At 42.9% G+C, this 13425-nt stretch overlaps 1 protein-coding gene across 3 annotated transcripts in view; it reads left to right on the top strand.

The window, feature by feature from the left end:
- Positions 1–13425, top strand: part of KIAA0319L (KIAA0319 like) — a 117127-nt gene that overhangs the window by 31770 nt on the left and 71932 nt on the right. For all 3 annotated transcript variants that reach the window (XM_021095912.1, XM_021095911.1, XM_021095913.1), the window contains exon 3: positions 12803–13326. In XM_021095912.1, the coding sequence (XP_020951571.1) occupies positions 12803–13326 (524 nt within the window). The remainder of the gene's footprint in view (positions 1–12802; positions 13327–13425) is intronic.

Below are 13425 nucleotides of genomic sequence, written 5' to 3'. Positions count from 1 at the left end.
ATAACAGAGCAACATTAAATAATGTTTGATTTAAAAAAATTTTCTCAAATTCCCACTAACTTAACATGTGAACTAAGAGATCAGAATATTGTCTCCCATTATAGGGAACTATTGGGATTAATTTTTTTTAGCAACGCTGTAGCCAGGTAACCTCCCCCAGACCTTACATGTCACTGCAGCAGCTTGGGTCACTGCTGTGGCCCAGGTTTGATCACTGGCCCCGGGACTTCTGCGTGCCATGGATGTGGCCAAAGAAAAAGATATAAGTGCTTCTGACCATCTGTTCTCTCCCAGGCTCTATTCCTTTGAGCTATTACAAAGGATCAGGTTGTCAGCTATGACTCACATGAATCGGAGATCTTACCCATTACTAAGCTTTAGTAATACTATTAAGAATACAGCAATCAAGAGTATAAGTGAAGTAGTGAGAGTCTGGAACAACCTGTATGAATCCATAGGTTGTTCCTTCCCTCATTGAATGTGTTCTCTCCAGCCCAGGGTAATGGATGAGATCTTTGACTGAGGCTTCCAGGCCACCTCAAAATCAGGGGGGGTGTTTGGGTTATGAAATATTTCTCTTCCATACTACCAGATAGTTGTATAGCTTATGTGACATTTTTTGGGGAACCATGGAAGCAAAAGAAGGCCTTTGCAGGACAAACCAGTTTTGTAGGCTCCCCCCTTGCCCCTCATTTTATCTCTTCCTCTTTCAAGGTCTGAATTTAACCAGAGCTGCTAGAAACAACAAGGGAATTAGAATTTTTTGCTACCTTCTCTTGGCCCTTGTAATTGCCATAAATCCCCTTGACCAATGGGTTGTTCCCCTCCCCTCCTCATTCCATTGATATGACATCCTCTGTGACTTGCCTCAAAGGTTTCACCATTTTACACCAAGGATGTATAGGCAGCCATCCTGTCATCAGTTCCTCATCATATTTTTCCATTCTCTTTTTTCTTGCTGTGACATGCCTTAACCATTATGATTTGTGTCAGTCTGATTTGACATTCCCGTATAACTTGGTGCTTTTCAACTCACTCGCACTTTCTACCCTTTCCTTCCTAACTTTTTAACTGTGACAAAAATCCATTGAGTTACTAGATTCTCTCTATATTCAAACTCGTTAGTTGGGACATTAGATAGAATGTTCTCAGACCTGGTTTTTTCTTGGCAAAGTACCTGTTTCTCCCTCTAGCCTGCAGGCAGTGGTTGCTCATCCTCCTGTATCCCATGTACTGCTGAGTTTTAAGGTGGAGCCGATGTCCTTATCATTCCTCACTGTCACTTCTTGAACATTACTCCTCCACTTTTTTTTGTAAAAACTCATGCTCTTTGAGGTTTATAACACTTCTTAACCCTAATCATTACTCACCTGCCAACTGTCATTCACTCTCCCTTCATTTATTGTGGCGTGTGGGCCTCATCTCTTTTCATAGTCCTGCCATAAGTCTGAATTGTCTTCAGTACAACCCTCTCAATACCTGGCCACATGGTTTCCTGACACTTCATTTGTTCATTCATTCTTTCAATACTTCATTCATGCATGTTCATACTTGCGTTTATTTGTGCATTCATTCAAAAAGGCTTTTTGATCACTTGCAATGTAATGTACTAAATCCTATGCTAGAATTGGAGATAACAATGGTGAGGGGAAAAAAGGCCACACATGATCCTGTCATCCTGGAGCTTATAGCAAAGTTGTAGGGGAAAGATATTGAGCAGATGATTATGCAAAAAAATGTAACTTTATAAATGTTATAATTAACTTTGAAGGAAAGGGGGCAACAGGGTCCAAAGGGTGTATTAGAGAGACCTTCCTAGTATGGAGGCATCTCTGAGGAAATGATGGTTGAACTGCAACCTCATATGAGGAATTAACTGGATAAAAAAGAGAGGCAAGAAAAAAAAAGAGGCAAGAAAATTCCAAATGGGGGGACAGAGTGTACAAACCCATTTAGGAGAGGGAGGGTGGACCATTTGAAGAATGAATGAAGGCTGGTAGTGGAACATGATGAAGGAGGGAGAGCATGATACAAGGTGGGGTTAGAAAGGTAGGCAGGGTCCAGATCATACAAGATCTTTTTAGGTTACCTGAAAGACTTTGGTCTTGCTTTTAGGGGAATGAAGCCATTGGAAATTTTGTTTGTTTAGGAGTTCCCATTGTGGCATAGTGGGTTAAGGATCTAGTATTGTCTCTGCAGTAGCTTGGGTTGCTGCTGAGATTTGGGTTTGATCCCTGGCCCAGGAACCTCCATATGCCGGGAGTGTGGCCAAAAAAGGGAAAATTTTGTTTATTTAACATTTTATAATTAATTAATTAATTAGCTTTTCAGGGCCGCGCCTGCCGCATATGGAAGTTCCCAGGCTGTTGAATCAGAGCTGCAGCTGCCAGCCTATGCCACAGCCACAGTTCACCTGGGAACTAAGCCTCGCCTGCAGCATACACCACAGCTCATGGCAACGCCTGATCCTTAACCTACTGAGTGAGGCCCAGAATCGAACCTGCATTCTTCTGGATACTAGTTGGGTTTGTAACCTGCTGAGCCATAAGGGAAACTCCCAAAATTTATTTTTCAAAATATAATACGTATACATTGTACAAATTCAAAAGGTGTAAAAGGCTATTTAGTGAACAAGTCTCTCAGCCACCTAGTTTCCCTCTAAAGGCAACTATGCCAGTTTCTTGAATATTCCTCCAAAAATAGCCTATTTGTATATGTACATAAACATTATATTCTCCCCCCCCACACACAAATTGTAGCATACCATACACACTCCTATGCACCTTTGTTTTTCCACATAATATTTCCTGGATATCATTTCATATCAGGACTGTAGAGAATGGCCTTATTCATCCTAGCAGCTGCATGGATCTTCCTTAATTTATTTAACCTGTACTCTATTGAGGGATGTATAAGTTATTTCTGATATTTTTCATTTCAAATACTATACAGTATATATCTTTGATATCATGTGACATAAATGATAGTGTATCTGATAAATAAATCCAAAGTTATCTACCTTTATTCATAAAGACTGAATTTCTCTCCTTCAGAATACTTAATTACTTTGCAGTCCTGCATTTATTATTATGTCTATTTAATCTCCGTTTCCCCCATCTAAATTATAAGCTCCATCAAAGAAATGCCTAGCATGAAACAGATGCTCAGTAATATTTGTTGAGTAGTTGAGTGAATAAGCAGATAAGGATAATAGCTAAATGGGAAGTAAGGGTGCCTTATTAATTAAACTTTTGAGGTTATCTTTTATACCGGACAGAAATGATTTACATCTCTATAAAAATCAAAGTGATTTGAAACTTACCAACTTTCTTTTTTTTTTTTTTTGTCTTTTTGCTATTTCTTTGGGCCGCTCCCGCGGCATATGGAGATTCCCAGGCTAGGGGTCGAATCGGAGCTGTAGCCACTGGCCTATGCCAGAGCCACAGCAACGCGGGATCTGAGCTGCGTCTGCAACCTATACCACAGCTCACAGCAACGCCAGATCGTTAACCCACTGAGCAAGCGCAGGGACCGAACCCGCAACCTCATGGTTGCTAGTCGGATTCGTGTTAACCACTGCACCACGACGGGAACTCCTGAAACTTACCAACTTTCTATATGTTAACATCTAAATTTAGGCTCTACTCAATAATAAATAGTAAGTCAAACCAAAGTATATATTCTTTTAGACCAGAGATTGGCAAGCTTTCTTAAAGGGCCAGATAGTAAATATTTTCGGCTTTACTGGTCCTAAAGATAACTCTGTTGCAGCTACTTAACTCTGCCACTAGAACAAAAGCAGCCATAGATATGTTCCAGTGAAACTTTATTTACAATAATCAGCAGCTGGAGTTGGCCCTTGGGTCATCATTGGCTGCTGCTAGTTTATAGAATCAGTAGTGATAACCCTTCTTTCATTCCTGATACTGTCAATTTGTGACTTCTTTCTTTTTTTGTCATCAGTCCAACTAGAGCTTTATCAGTTTTATTGATCTTTCAAACAACTAGATTTTGGTTTCATTGATTTTTCTCTGGTTTTTGTTTCATTGGTTACTCTTTAATTTTTCCTTTCTCTGCTTATTTTACATCTAATTTGCTCTTCTTTTTTTGTCTTTTATGATGAGAGTATAGACCACTTTTTTCCCCCTTTTCTCAGCCAAGCCTGCAGCATATGGAAGTGCTCAGACTAGGGGTTGAATCGTAGCCTCAGCTGCTGGCCTGTGCCACAGCTCTTCATATCCGAGCCACATCCTTGACCTATGTCACAGCTTGTGGCAGCATTGGATCTTTAACCCACTGAGCGAGGCCAGGGATCAAACCCACATGCTCATGGATGTTAGTTGTGTTCTTAACCTGCTGAGCCACAATGGGAACTCAATAGATCAGTTTTGTTTTTTTTTTTTCGGTGTTTTTAGGGCCACACCTGCAACATATGGAAGTTCCCAGGCTAGGGGTTGAATTGGAGCCACAGCTACCAGCCTTCTTCACAGCCACAGCCATAGCCACACCAGATTCTTAACCCACTGAATGAGGCCAGGGATCAAACCTATGTCCTCATGGATACTAGTTGGGTTCATTACCACTGAGCCACGATGGGAACTCCAGTTTTTTTTTTTTTTAGTAACTGTTTTTTGCTTTATTCTGCATTTCACATATGACAGTCCCAAACCCAACTCTCAGTTTTTCTTTTCAGACTTTGTTATTCTTTCAGCCTCTATGTCAACATACTTTCTTCCAGTAGCGCATAACAGATTGATCCTCACCTGGTGAGTGCACACAGGCTCTCAAACATCCCGACTGTCCAGCATGGGAACCTGGGTCCTTCCTTTTTTTTTTTTTTTTTTTTGTCTTTTGTTGTTGTTGTTGCTATTTCTTGGGCCGCTCCCGCGGCATATGGAGGTTCCCAGGCTAGGGGTTGAATCAGAGCTGTAGCCACCAGCCTACGCCAGAGGCACAGCAACGCAGGATCCGAGCCGCGTCTGCAACCTACACCACAGCTCACGGCAACGCCGGATCGTTAACCCACTGAGCAAGGGCAGGGACCGAACCCGCAACCTCATGGTTCCTATTCGGATTCATTAACCACTGCGCCACGACGGGAACTCCTCTTCCTTTTTTTAGTTTATTCCCCCCCCCCCCCCCGCATATGGAGTTCCTGGGTCCCTGGGATCAGGTCTGAGCCACAGTTGTGACCTAAGTTGCAGCTGTAGCAATGCCAGATCCTTAACCCATTGTGCCAGGCAGGAGATTGAAACCTGTGTCCCAGCACTCCCAAGACACTACCAATCCCTTTGTGCCACAGCAGGGAGTCCCCTGAGTCCTACCTTTTGATTGCATCCATGTCTGTGTGTGTTGGGGCTCTGCCTTGGTCCCATTACCCCTGAAATGTCCGTAGGCCAGGAATGCCAAACACATTATGTACCAACTCTTAATAAACACAGGGGGCTGCTTTGGAACCTAGGGTTGAGGGTGAAAGGCAGGCTCTGTCTAGGTTCCCTTATAAAGAATGCTGTGCTTGATTGGTAATGTCTGCCGCAGCAACACCCACTAGACCTGTCTGGAATGAGGATATTGGGAGAAGAAGCCACATGCTGGCCACAAGTTTAGATAGGGACAAGGCAAGGAGTTCCCTGGTGGTCTAGTGGTTAGGTTTTGGCATTTTCACCACTGTAGCCTTGGTTCAGTCTCCCACATCAAGCTGCTGCACGCTGTAGCCAAAAAAATAAATAAAAGAAAAGAAATAAATAGTAAAAAAAAAAAGGGACAAGGCATATGATCCATCCTTGCCTTAGGTGTTTGTTCTGTTTTCTAGGTTGTGTTGTCTCACTGGCCATGTGGCTGAGGAGGCAGTCTGAAGGCCACAAAGCTGCTGGTGGCTTTCCCAGGCCCTGGATGGGAGAGCATAAGCATCAAGCTAGAGGTTGGAAGGGCAGTCCATGCAGGGCTCTCCAGAGGTCTACATGCTGCAGGCCACGCTGGCATTAGTTCCCTGTCCTTTGGAGTCATTTCATTCAGTCAGAGCCAGCTGGCTGGCTGTCAAAGAATTATATGCAGCTCAGGGTAAAAATACTTTTTCATGGCACTTACACAGAAATAACTTAAATCTCTGGATAAACTTCAAAAATCTCTATTCCAGGAGTTCTTACTATGGTGCAGTGGGTTAAGAATCTGACTGCAGTGGCTTGGGTTGCTGCGGAGGCACAAGTTCAACCCCAGGCCTGGCACAAGGGTTAAAGGATCTGGCATTGCTGAAGTTGCAGCCTAGGTCACAGCTGTGGCTCCGATTTGACTCTGGCCTGGGAAACTTCCATATACTGTGGGTGCAGCCATTAAAAAAAAAAAAATACCCCAAAAATCCCTCCAATTCAAACTGAAAAGGTTTCTCTTCTATGTGCTCAAAATAGAGTTACAAGACAGACTTACTTTATTAATTAATTAATTAATTTTGTCTTTTTTGCTTTTTCTAGGGCCGCTCCCTCAGCACATGGAGGTTCCCAGGCTAGGGGTCGAATCCGAGCTGTAGCCGCTGGCCTACGCCAGAGCCACAGCAACACGGGATCCAAGCCTCGTCTGCGACCTACACCACAGCTCACGGCAACACCAGATCATTAACCCACTGAGCAAGGGCAGGGACTGAACCCGAAACCTCATGGTTCCTAGTCGGATTCGTTAACCACTGCGCCACAACGGGAACTCCAGAATGTTCTGTAGTAGCTATTTCCATATTGATAAACATTCTTGTTCTTCAGATATTTTACCAGCACAAACTATACTGTAATGAAATCCTCACAAGTGAGAAGTTTTCCAGGATAAAGGTACACAATATTTTTGATGTATAATTTATTGAATGTCTTCTTACTTATGCTCAGAAGGAATGAACTGGTTCTGTATGATTTATCACACTAATTACATTTTATGGCTCTTTGTTATGAATTTTCTTCTTTTTTTTTTTTTGGTCTTTTTTTTTTTTTTTTTTTTTTTGTCTTTTTTAGGGCCGCACCTGAGGCACATGAAGGTTCCCAGGCAAGGGGTCGAATTGGAGCTGTAGCTTCCGGCCTAGGTCACAGTCACAGCAACGCAGGGTCCGAGCCACATCTGGGACCTACACCACTGCTTATGGCAACACTGGATCCTTAACCCACTGAGCGAGGCCAGGATCAAACCCAGTCCTCATGGATGCTAGTCGGGTTTGTTAACCACTGAGCCGCACGGGAACTCCTGTTATGAATTTTCTTATGTTGTTTAAGGGCTGAGCTTTGGCAAAAAGTTTTCCCACATTAATTATATTCATTAGGCTTTTCTCCAGTGTGGATTCTCTGATGCTCAACTAAGCTCTTCATAAAGGCTTTCTCACAGTTACTACATCAGTAGGATTTATTTCCACTATCGGTTTTCTGATATCCAGCAAAGGATGTGTACCTTAAAGATTTTCCACATTTACTACAGTGATAGAATTTCTCTCCTGTATGCATTCTTTGATGGTTAATAAGAGTTGAGCTCTTCCTAAATGCTTTTCCACATTCATTATACCAGTATAGTTTCTCATCAGTATGAATTTTCTTATGTTCCAACACAGTTGAGTTACTCAAAAAGCTTTCCCACACTCATTATGTTTAAAAGGCCTTTCTCCACTATGTACTCTTTCATGATGAGTAAGGGCTGCCTTCTGAGCAATGATTTTCTCATAGTCTTTGCATTTGTAAGGGTTTCTGACTGGTATGAATTCTGTGATGACTTAAAAGGATAGAGTTCTTTCTGAAAGCTTTTCCACATTCATTGCATTTATAGCGTTTCTCATTAGAATGAATTCTGTAATGATTAATAATTGTTGACTGCTTCTTGAAAATTTTCCCACATTTAATACATCTCTAAGCTTGCTTTCTTATATGAGTTTTATGATGATTTAAAAGAAATGAGCTTTTCATAATGGTTATCACACATTCTTTATGGGATTTCTTAGCAGTATATATCTCGTGTGCAATAAAGGAGGAATTAAATTCAAAGACTTCCTACATTATAGTACTTCTGTCCTCCTTCTCCAGGCCTATATCAGTCATGATGCTTTTTGTTTGCTCTTCCAGAGCAGATCCTTCAGAAGTATTTTGCTTTAGGGCTGACATCTTTTTTTTTTCAAAGTGGTACACCTGGACTGCATGATACCTGATGGAATTTCTCACACTTCTATCCAGCGCTCTGCACTTTGCTTCAGTTGGGCTATTAATTTTGGTTTGGAAGAGAGAAGCTTCATAGACAAGAGATTTTTTTCTTCTTCTTCTTCTTTTTTTTTTTTTTTGCTTTTTATGGCTGCACTTGCAGCATATGGAAGTTCCCAGGCTAGGGGTCGAATCAAGGCTGCAGCTGGTGGCCTATGCCACAGCCACAGAAGTGCGGGATCTGAGCCATGTCTGCAGCCTACCCCACAGCTCACAGCAATGCCAGGTCCCCGACCCATTGAGCAAGGCCAGGGATGGAGCCCGCATCCTCATGGATACCAGTCGGATTCGTTTCTGCTGCACCACATGGGAACTCCATAGACAATAGTTTTCCAGCATCACATTCCCATTGAATGTCATCCAGGTGTCATCATTCAATCTGGGTAAAAGCCACAGCCACATCCCCAAATGTCAGTGATCCCTGTATGTAGGCTCTTGCTAGTCTTGGAGCTCTCTCTCTTTAAATATTCTTCCAGGCAAGGGTATAGAATCCTGCTTAAGCCAGTAGTTCTAGAGGCCAGGAGGCCAAAATCAAGGTGTTGGCGGTGTTGGTTGGTTCCTTTTAAGACTCTGGGTAGAAACCTTCTTTGACTCTTCCTAGCTTCTGGTGGTCACCTTCAGTCCTTGACATTCCTTGGCTTGTAGCTGTATCATTTCAGTCTTTGCTTCTATCAGCACATGGCATTCTCCCTATGTGTCTTTTCTAGATCACTGATTTTAGACTTCTTTTCTAAAATAAGCATTTAATGCTATAAATGCTCTCTAAATATTGCTTTAACTGCATCCCACAAATTTTAGTATGTTGTGTTTTGATTCATTCAGTTCAAAATATTTTCTAAACTCTCATGCAATTTCTTTTATTTTTTATTTTTTTATTTTTTTTTGTCTTTTTGCTATTTCTTTGGGCTGCTCCCATGGCATATGGAGGTTCCCAGGCTAGGGTTCGAATCGGAGCTGTAGCCGCTGGACTACGCCAGAACCGCAGCAACGCGGGATCCGAGCCGCGTCTGCAACCTACACCACAGCTCACGGCAACGCCGGATCGTTAACCCATTGAGCAAGAGCAGGGACCGAACCCGCAACCTCATGGTTGCTAGTCGGATTCGTTAACCACTGCGCCACGACGGGAACTCCTTCTTTTTTTTTTAGAACTGCCCTTGTAGCATATGGATGTTCTCAGGCTAGGGATCGAATCGGAACTATAGCTGCTGACCTGTGCCAGATCCAAGCCACATCTGTGACCTATACCACAGCTCGTGGCAACACCAGATCCTTAATCCACTAAGCGAGGCCAGGGATTGAACCCACGTCCTCATGGATACTAGTCGGTTTCATTAACCCCTGAGCCATGACAAGAACTTCTCTCATGCAATTTCAACCAACACTTGTATAAATTAGTATTATACCAAGTGAACCACTATTCAGATGTTTGGAGCTCTTTCTCTGTGTAGCTTCCTCCTTTCTGGTAGTTTGTTCCAAATTCTAGCTATCACAGTCACCCTGAACTCTCTTTCCTCAATTCAGCAGGCCATCCGATTCCGCTTGGTTTCTTCCCTATTCCATAACCTGCAGCATGTGCGGCCTGTAAACAGAAAGCCAAGTTGGTCATGGGGGTTCAGCCTTGTTTATTTCCTTTTTCTCTGGGCTCACAGTCCCAGAACAGCATGTTGAATGCATGTTGAACCACATGTTGTTCAGTGTCCAAAACCAATTGTTTTGTGTATGTTGCCTAGTTTTCTAGTTACTCTTGGTGGGAAAGCAAGTCCTATGGGAATTTCTCCTTCAAGGACAGATGTGGAGGTCACAGTACATTAAAAAAATTAAATGGAATAGCTGCTTGCAGAAGAGTGCAAGTTATTTTCATTTTTGTGGACCTCTTCACTATGTTCAATATGAGAGACTTTTTCTGAGAGGAATGATGGAAAGTTGATAAAAAGGCAACTGACAGTAGTTATTAATGTAACAATTTGATTTCAACAAAGTAACTACACTCAGCTGTTACCAAGGTTTATACCATTGGTTAGTGTGTGGGAAGGTAGATGAGGAAATAAGGGGCATTTCTGTAGCTCTTGGTAGCTTCATTTTTTTTTTTTTTTCATAGTTTCTACTTCTTCATCTTTTCTTGAGGAAGTTCGATTTTTTTCTGGTCTCTAAAGTATCTTGTCTGATTTTAGGTTGGTGCCCATGTTTCTCTGTTTTCTTTAAAGAATAGTGGCAGATTGGCTTCCCTGGTGCTTGCCCCACTCCATAATCCAGAAACCTGCCTATTTTCCTCTTATCTCACAGTCGACTAGTGTTTATATTTAGTATTTCCTGGCTGTCAAGTTGGCTTTGGCTGATTATCCATAGTTAGTCATAGCCCTTTTTCAGTTATATACATACAGACGTGATTATCCAGCTCTTCAGTAGTTTGGCTCTACTATGTATTTTCTATATGTAATTCTAAAATATATGTTATAATCCCAGGGCTAGGGCTTGGGTGAAGAGAGAGTCACCTCAGGTATGTCATCTTAGGGAGACACTCTCAAGGTCAGGTAAATGAACCCTACATTTACATGACTCTTGAGAGTGAATGCCTCTATGCCCGAGGTACCTTCTTGTCTTTCCCTGGTTCTGGCTTTGTTAACCCTGACCACAGTTGGTTACATGGCTATACAACTAAGACCTTAAAATGAATGCTGTATAACAACTTCAATTTATAACATGCTTTGATTTTACTTCATCTATAGAAGCGAGGTAATATTTCAGGAAAATCAATACTGTGCCTGAAAAAATTCAGTGGCTCAAAAGTTTATCCATGAGCAGCATTAGCTGGAATTTTGGACCATGTTATCTAGGTTAACCACAGTAGGTCACCACTGTACTTCTATTTCTTTTTCTTTTTTTTTTGTCTTTTTAGGGCTGCACCTGTGGCATATAGAGGTTCCCAGGCTAGTGGTCTAATTGGAGCTACAGCTGCCGACCTACACCACGGCCACAGCAACGCAGAATCTGAACTGCATCTTCGACCTACACCACAGCTCATGGCAACGCCAGATCCTTAACCCCTGAGCAAGGCCAGGAATCTAACCTGCAACCTCATGGTTTCTAGTTGGATTTGTTTCCACTGTGCCACGATGGGAACTCCCCCCCCCCCTTTTTTCCCCTATTTCTTTCTTATCATGACATGGATTGTCATTAGGAAGTTCATTCTAGCAGAATATCTGTCATGATTAAATATCATGAGATGTTGGAGTTGCTGCTGTGACACAGTGCATTAAGAATCCAACTGTAGTGGCTTGGGTTGCTGCAGAGGTCCAGGTTTGATCCCTGGCCCAGCACAGTGGGTTAAAAGGATCTGGCATTGTGGAGTTCCCGTTGTGGCACAGCAGTAACGAATCCGACTAGGAACCATGAGATTGCAGGTTCGATCCCTGGCCTTTCTCAGAGGGTTAAGGATCCGGTGTTGCTGTGAGCTGTGGTGTAGGTCACAGACACGGCTTGGATCTGGTGTTGCTGTGGCTATGGAGTAGGCCAGCAGCAACAGCTCTCATTAGACCCATAGCCTGGGAACCTCCATATGCCACAGGTGCAGCTCTAAAAAGACAAAAGACACACACAAAAAAAAGGATCTGGCATTGCTACAGCTGTGGTGTAGGTCACAGCTGCAGCTTGGATTCAGTCCCTGGCCCAGGAACTTCAATATGCTGCAGATGCGACCATAAAAAAAAAAAAAAAAAAATCATGAGATACTTGACTACTGCTCTGGTTCATGCTGTGATATGTAAAACCACTTGATTTTGGCAAACCATTGGTTAGAAAATGGATGAACCTGAAACCTGCAAGAGGTCAGGAGTACTTGGTTTATGTTGCTGCCAGTTCACTGGGGGAGGTATTCCATCTTCTTCAGCAGCCTGCTCTTCTGGCCCCATAGTCTTCATATTGTCCCTGAGAAATGCCTCAGAGGTGAGTGGGTGGCCAAGTGGTAAAATTCTGTCCCTCAGTACACGTCACCAGGAGAGCTCTTTCGTTTTATTTTACTGTGTTTTTTTTTTTTTTTTTTTTTTTTTTTTTGTCTTTTTGCCATTTCTTGGGCCGCTCCCGCGGCATATGGAGGTTCCCAGGCTAGGGGTCTAATTGGAGCTGTAGCTGCCAGCCTACGCCAGAGCCACAGCAACGCGGGATCCGAGCCGCGTCCGCAACCTACACCACAGCTCACGGCAACACCAGATCGTTAACCCACTGAGCAAGGACAAGGACCGAACCCGAAACCTCATGGTTCCTAGTCGGATTTGTTAACCACTGCGCCACGACAGGAACTCCTATTTTACTGTTTCATGAACTGGAGGTCTGTGTAAAAGATCTGTGTGGAAGGGACTCATTGAGGAGGGGAGCCACTGATGAATGTGGAGCAGTAATTCTGCAAGCTAAAATATCCTGAGCCAAAAAACACTGTCTTTTGCTTCTTCTGTTCCACTTACTAGACAGCTTTCCCACCCTCTTAAAACCCAGTCTTCAAATAGCCTCAAATGTTAGTATTCAGGACTTTTTACAGAGCTGTAGTCTCTGTTTTTATTTCATCTTTAAATGTTTTCATTCTTTGTTTTTAGATGCCAAGGAGAGCAGGTGCCAGCAGGCAAAGACACAATTTGGAGTTGGCCTGAGATCTAGAGGAAAAAATCACCTCCGGCTTCTTGAAGAAACCCCATCTTTCCAGTCTTGTTGGGCTGCCTGCTGCCAGGACTCTGCCTGTCATGCCTTTTGGTGGTTAGAAGGAATATGCCTTCAGGCAGACTGCAGCAGGCCCCAGAGCTGCCAGGCTTTTAGGACAGACTCTTCCAATTCCATATTGGTGTTTTTAAAAAAATTCCAAATTGCAGATGATTTAGATATTCTACTTGAAGATGATGTACCACATATTCTGGGGCTAGATTGGAGCAGGGCATCTCAGAGGAGGCAGAGCCTACCCAGAGCTCCACTCAGACCCACTGTATCTTCCAGTGACCAGCAGAGCTTAATCAGGAAGCTTTGTAAGAGAGAGAGTCCCAGTGAAGAAGTAGCTGCAGTGACACAGCCTTCTAAAGTGAATGCCTCCAAGGAACCAGGTGATCTGAATACCACTGGCTCTGCAGAGGTAAGTATATTATGAATAGGGAGCACAGAAACTGTTTAATCTGCTTTTGCATTTGGCACACATGAGCAATGAAGCTGGTGCTTGTGGGCAGCTCTTATA

This window comes from Sus scrofa, chromosome 6, assembly GCF_000003025.6.
Source record: "Sus scrofa isolate TJ Tabasco breed Duroc chromosome 6, Sscrofa11.1, whole genome shotgun sequence".
Taxonomy (NCBI): Eukaryota; Metazoa; Chordata; class Mammalia; order Artiodactyla; family Suidae; genus Sus; species Sus scrofa.
The sequence above is the reverse complement of the archived record's forward strand: the minus strand, read 5'-3'. Positions and strand labels throughout refer to the sequence as shown.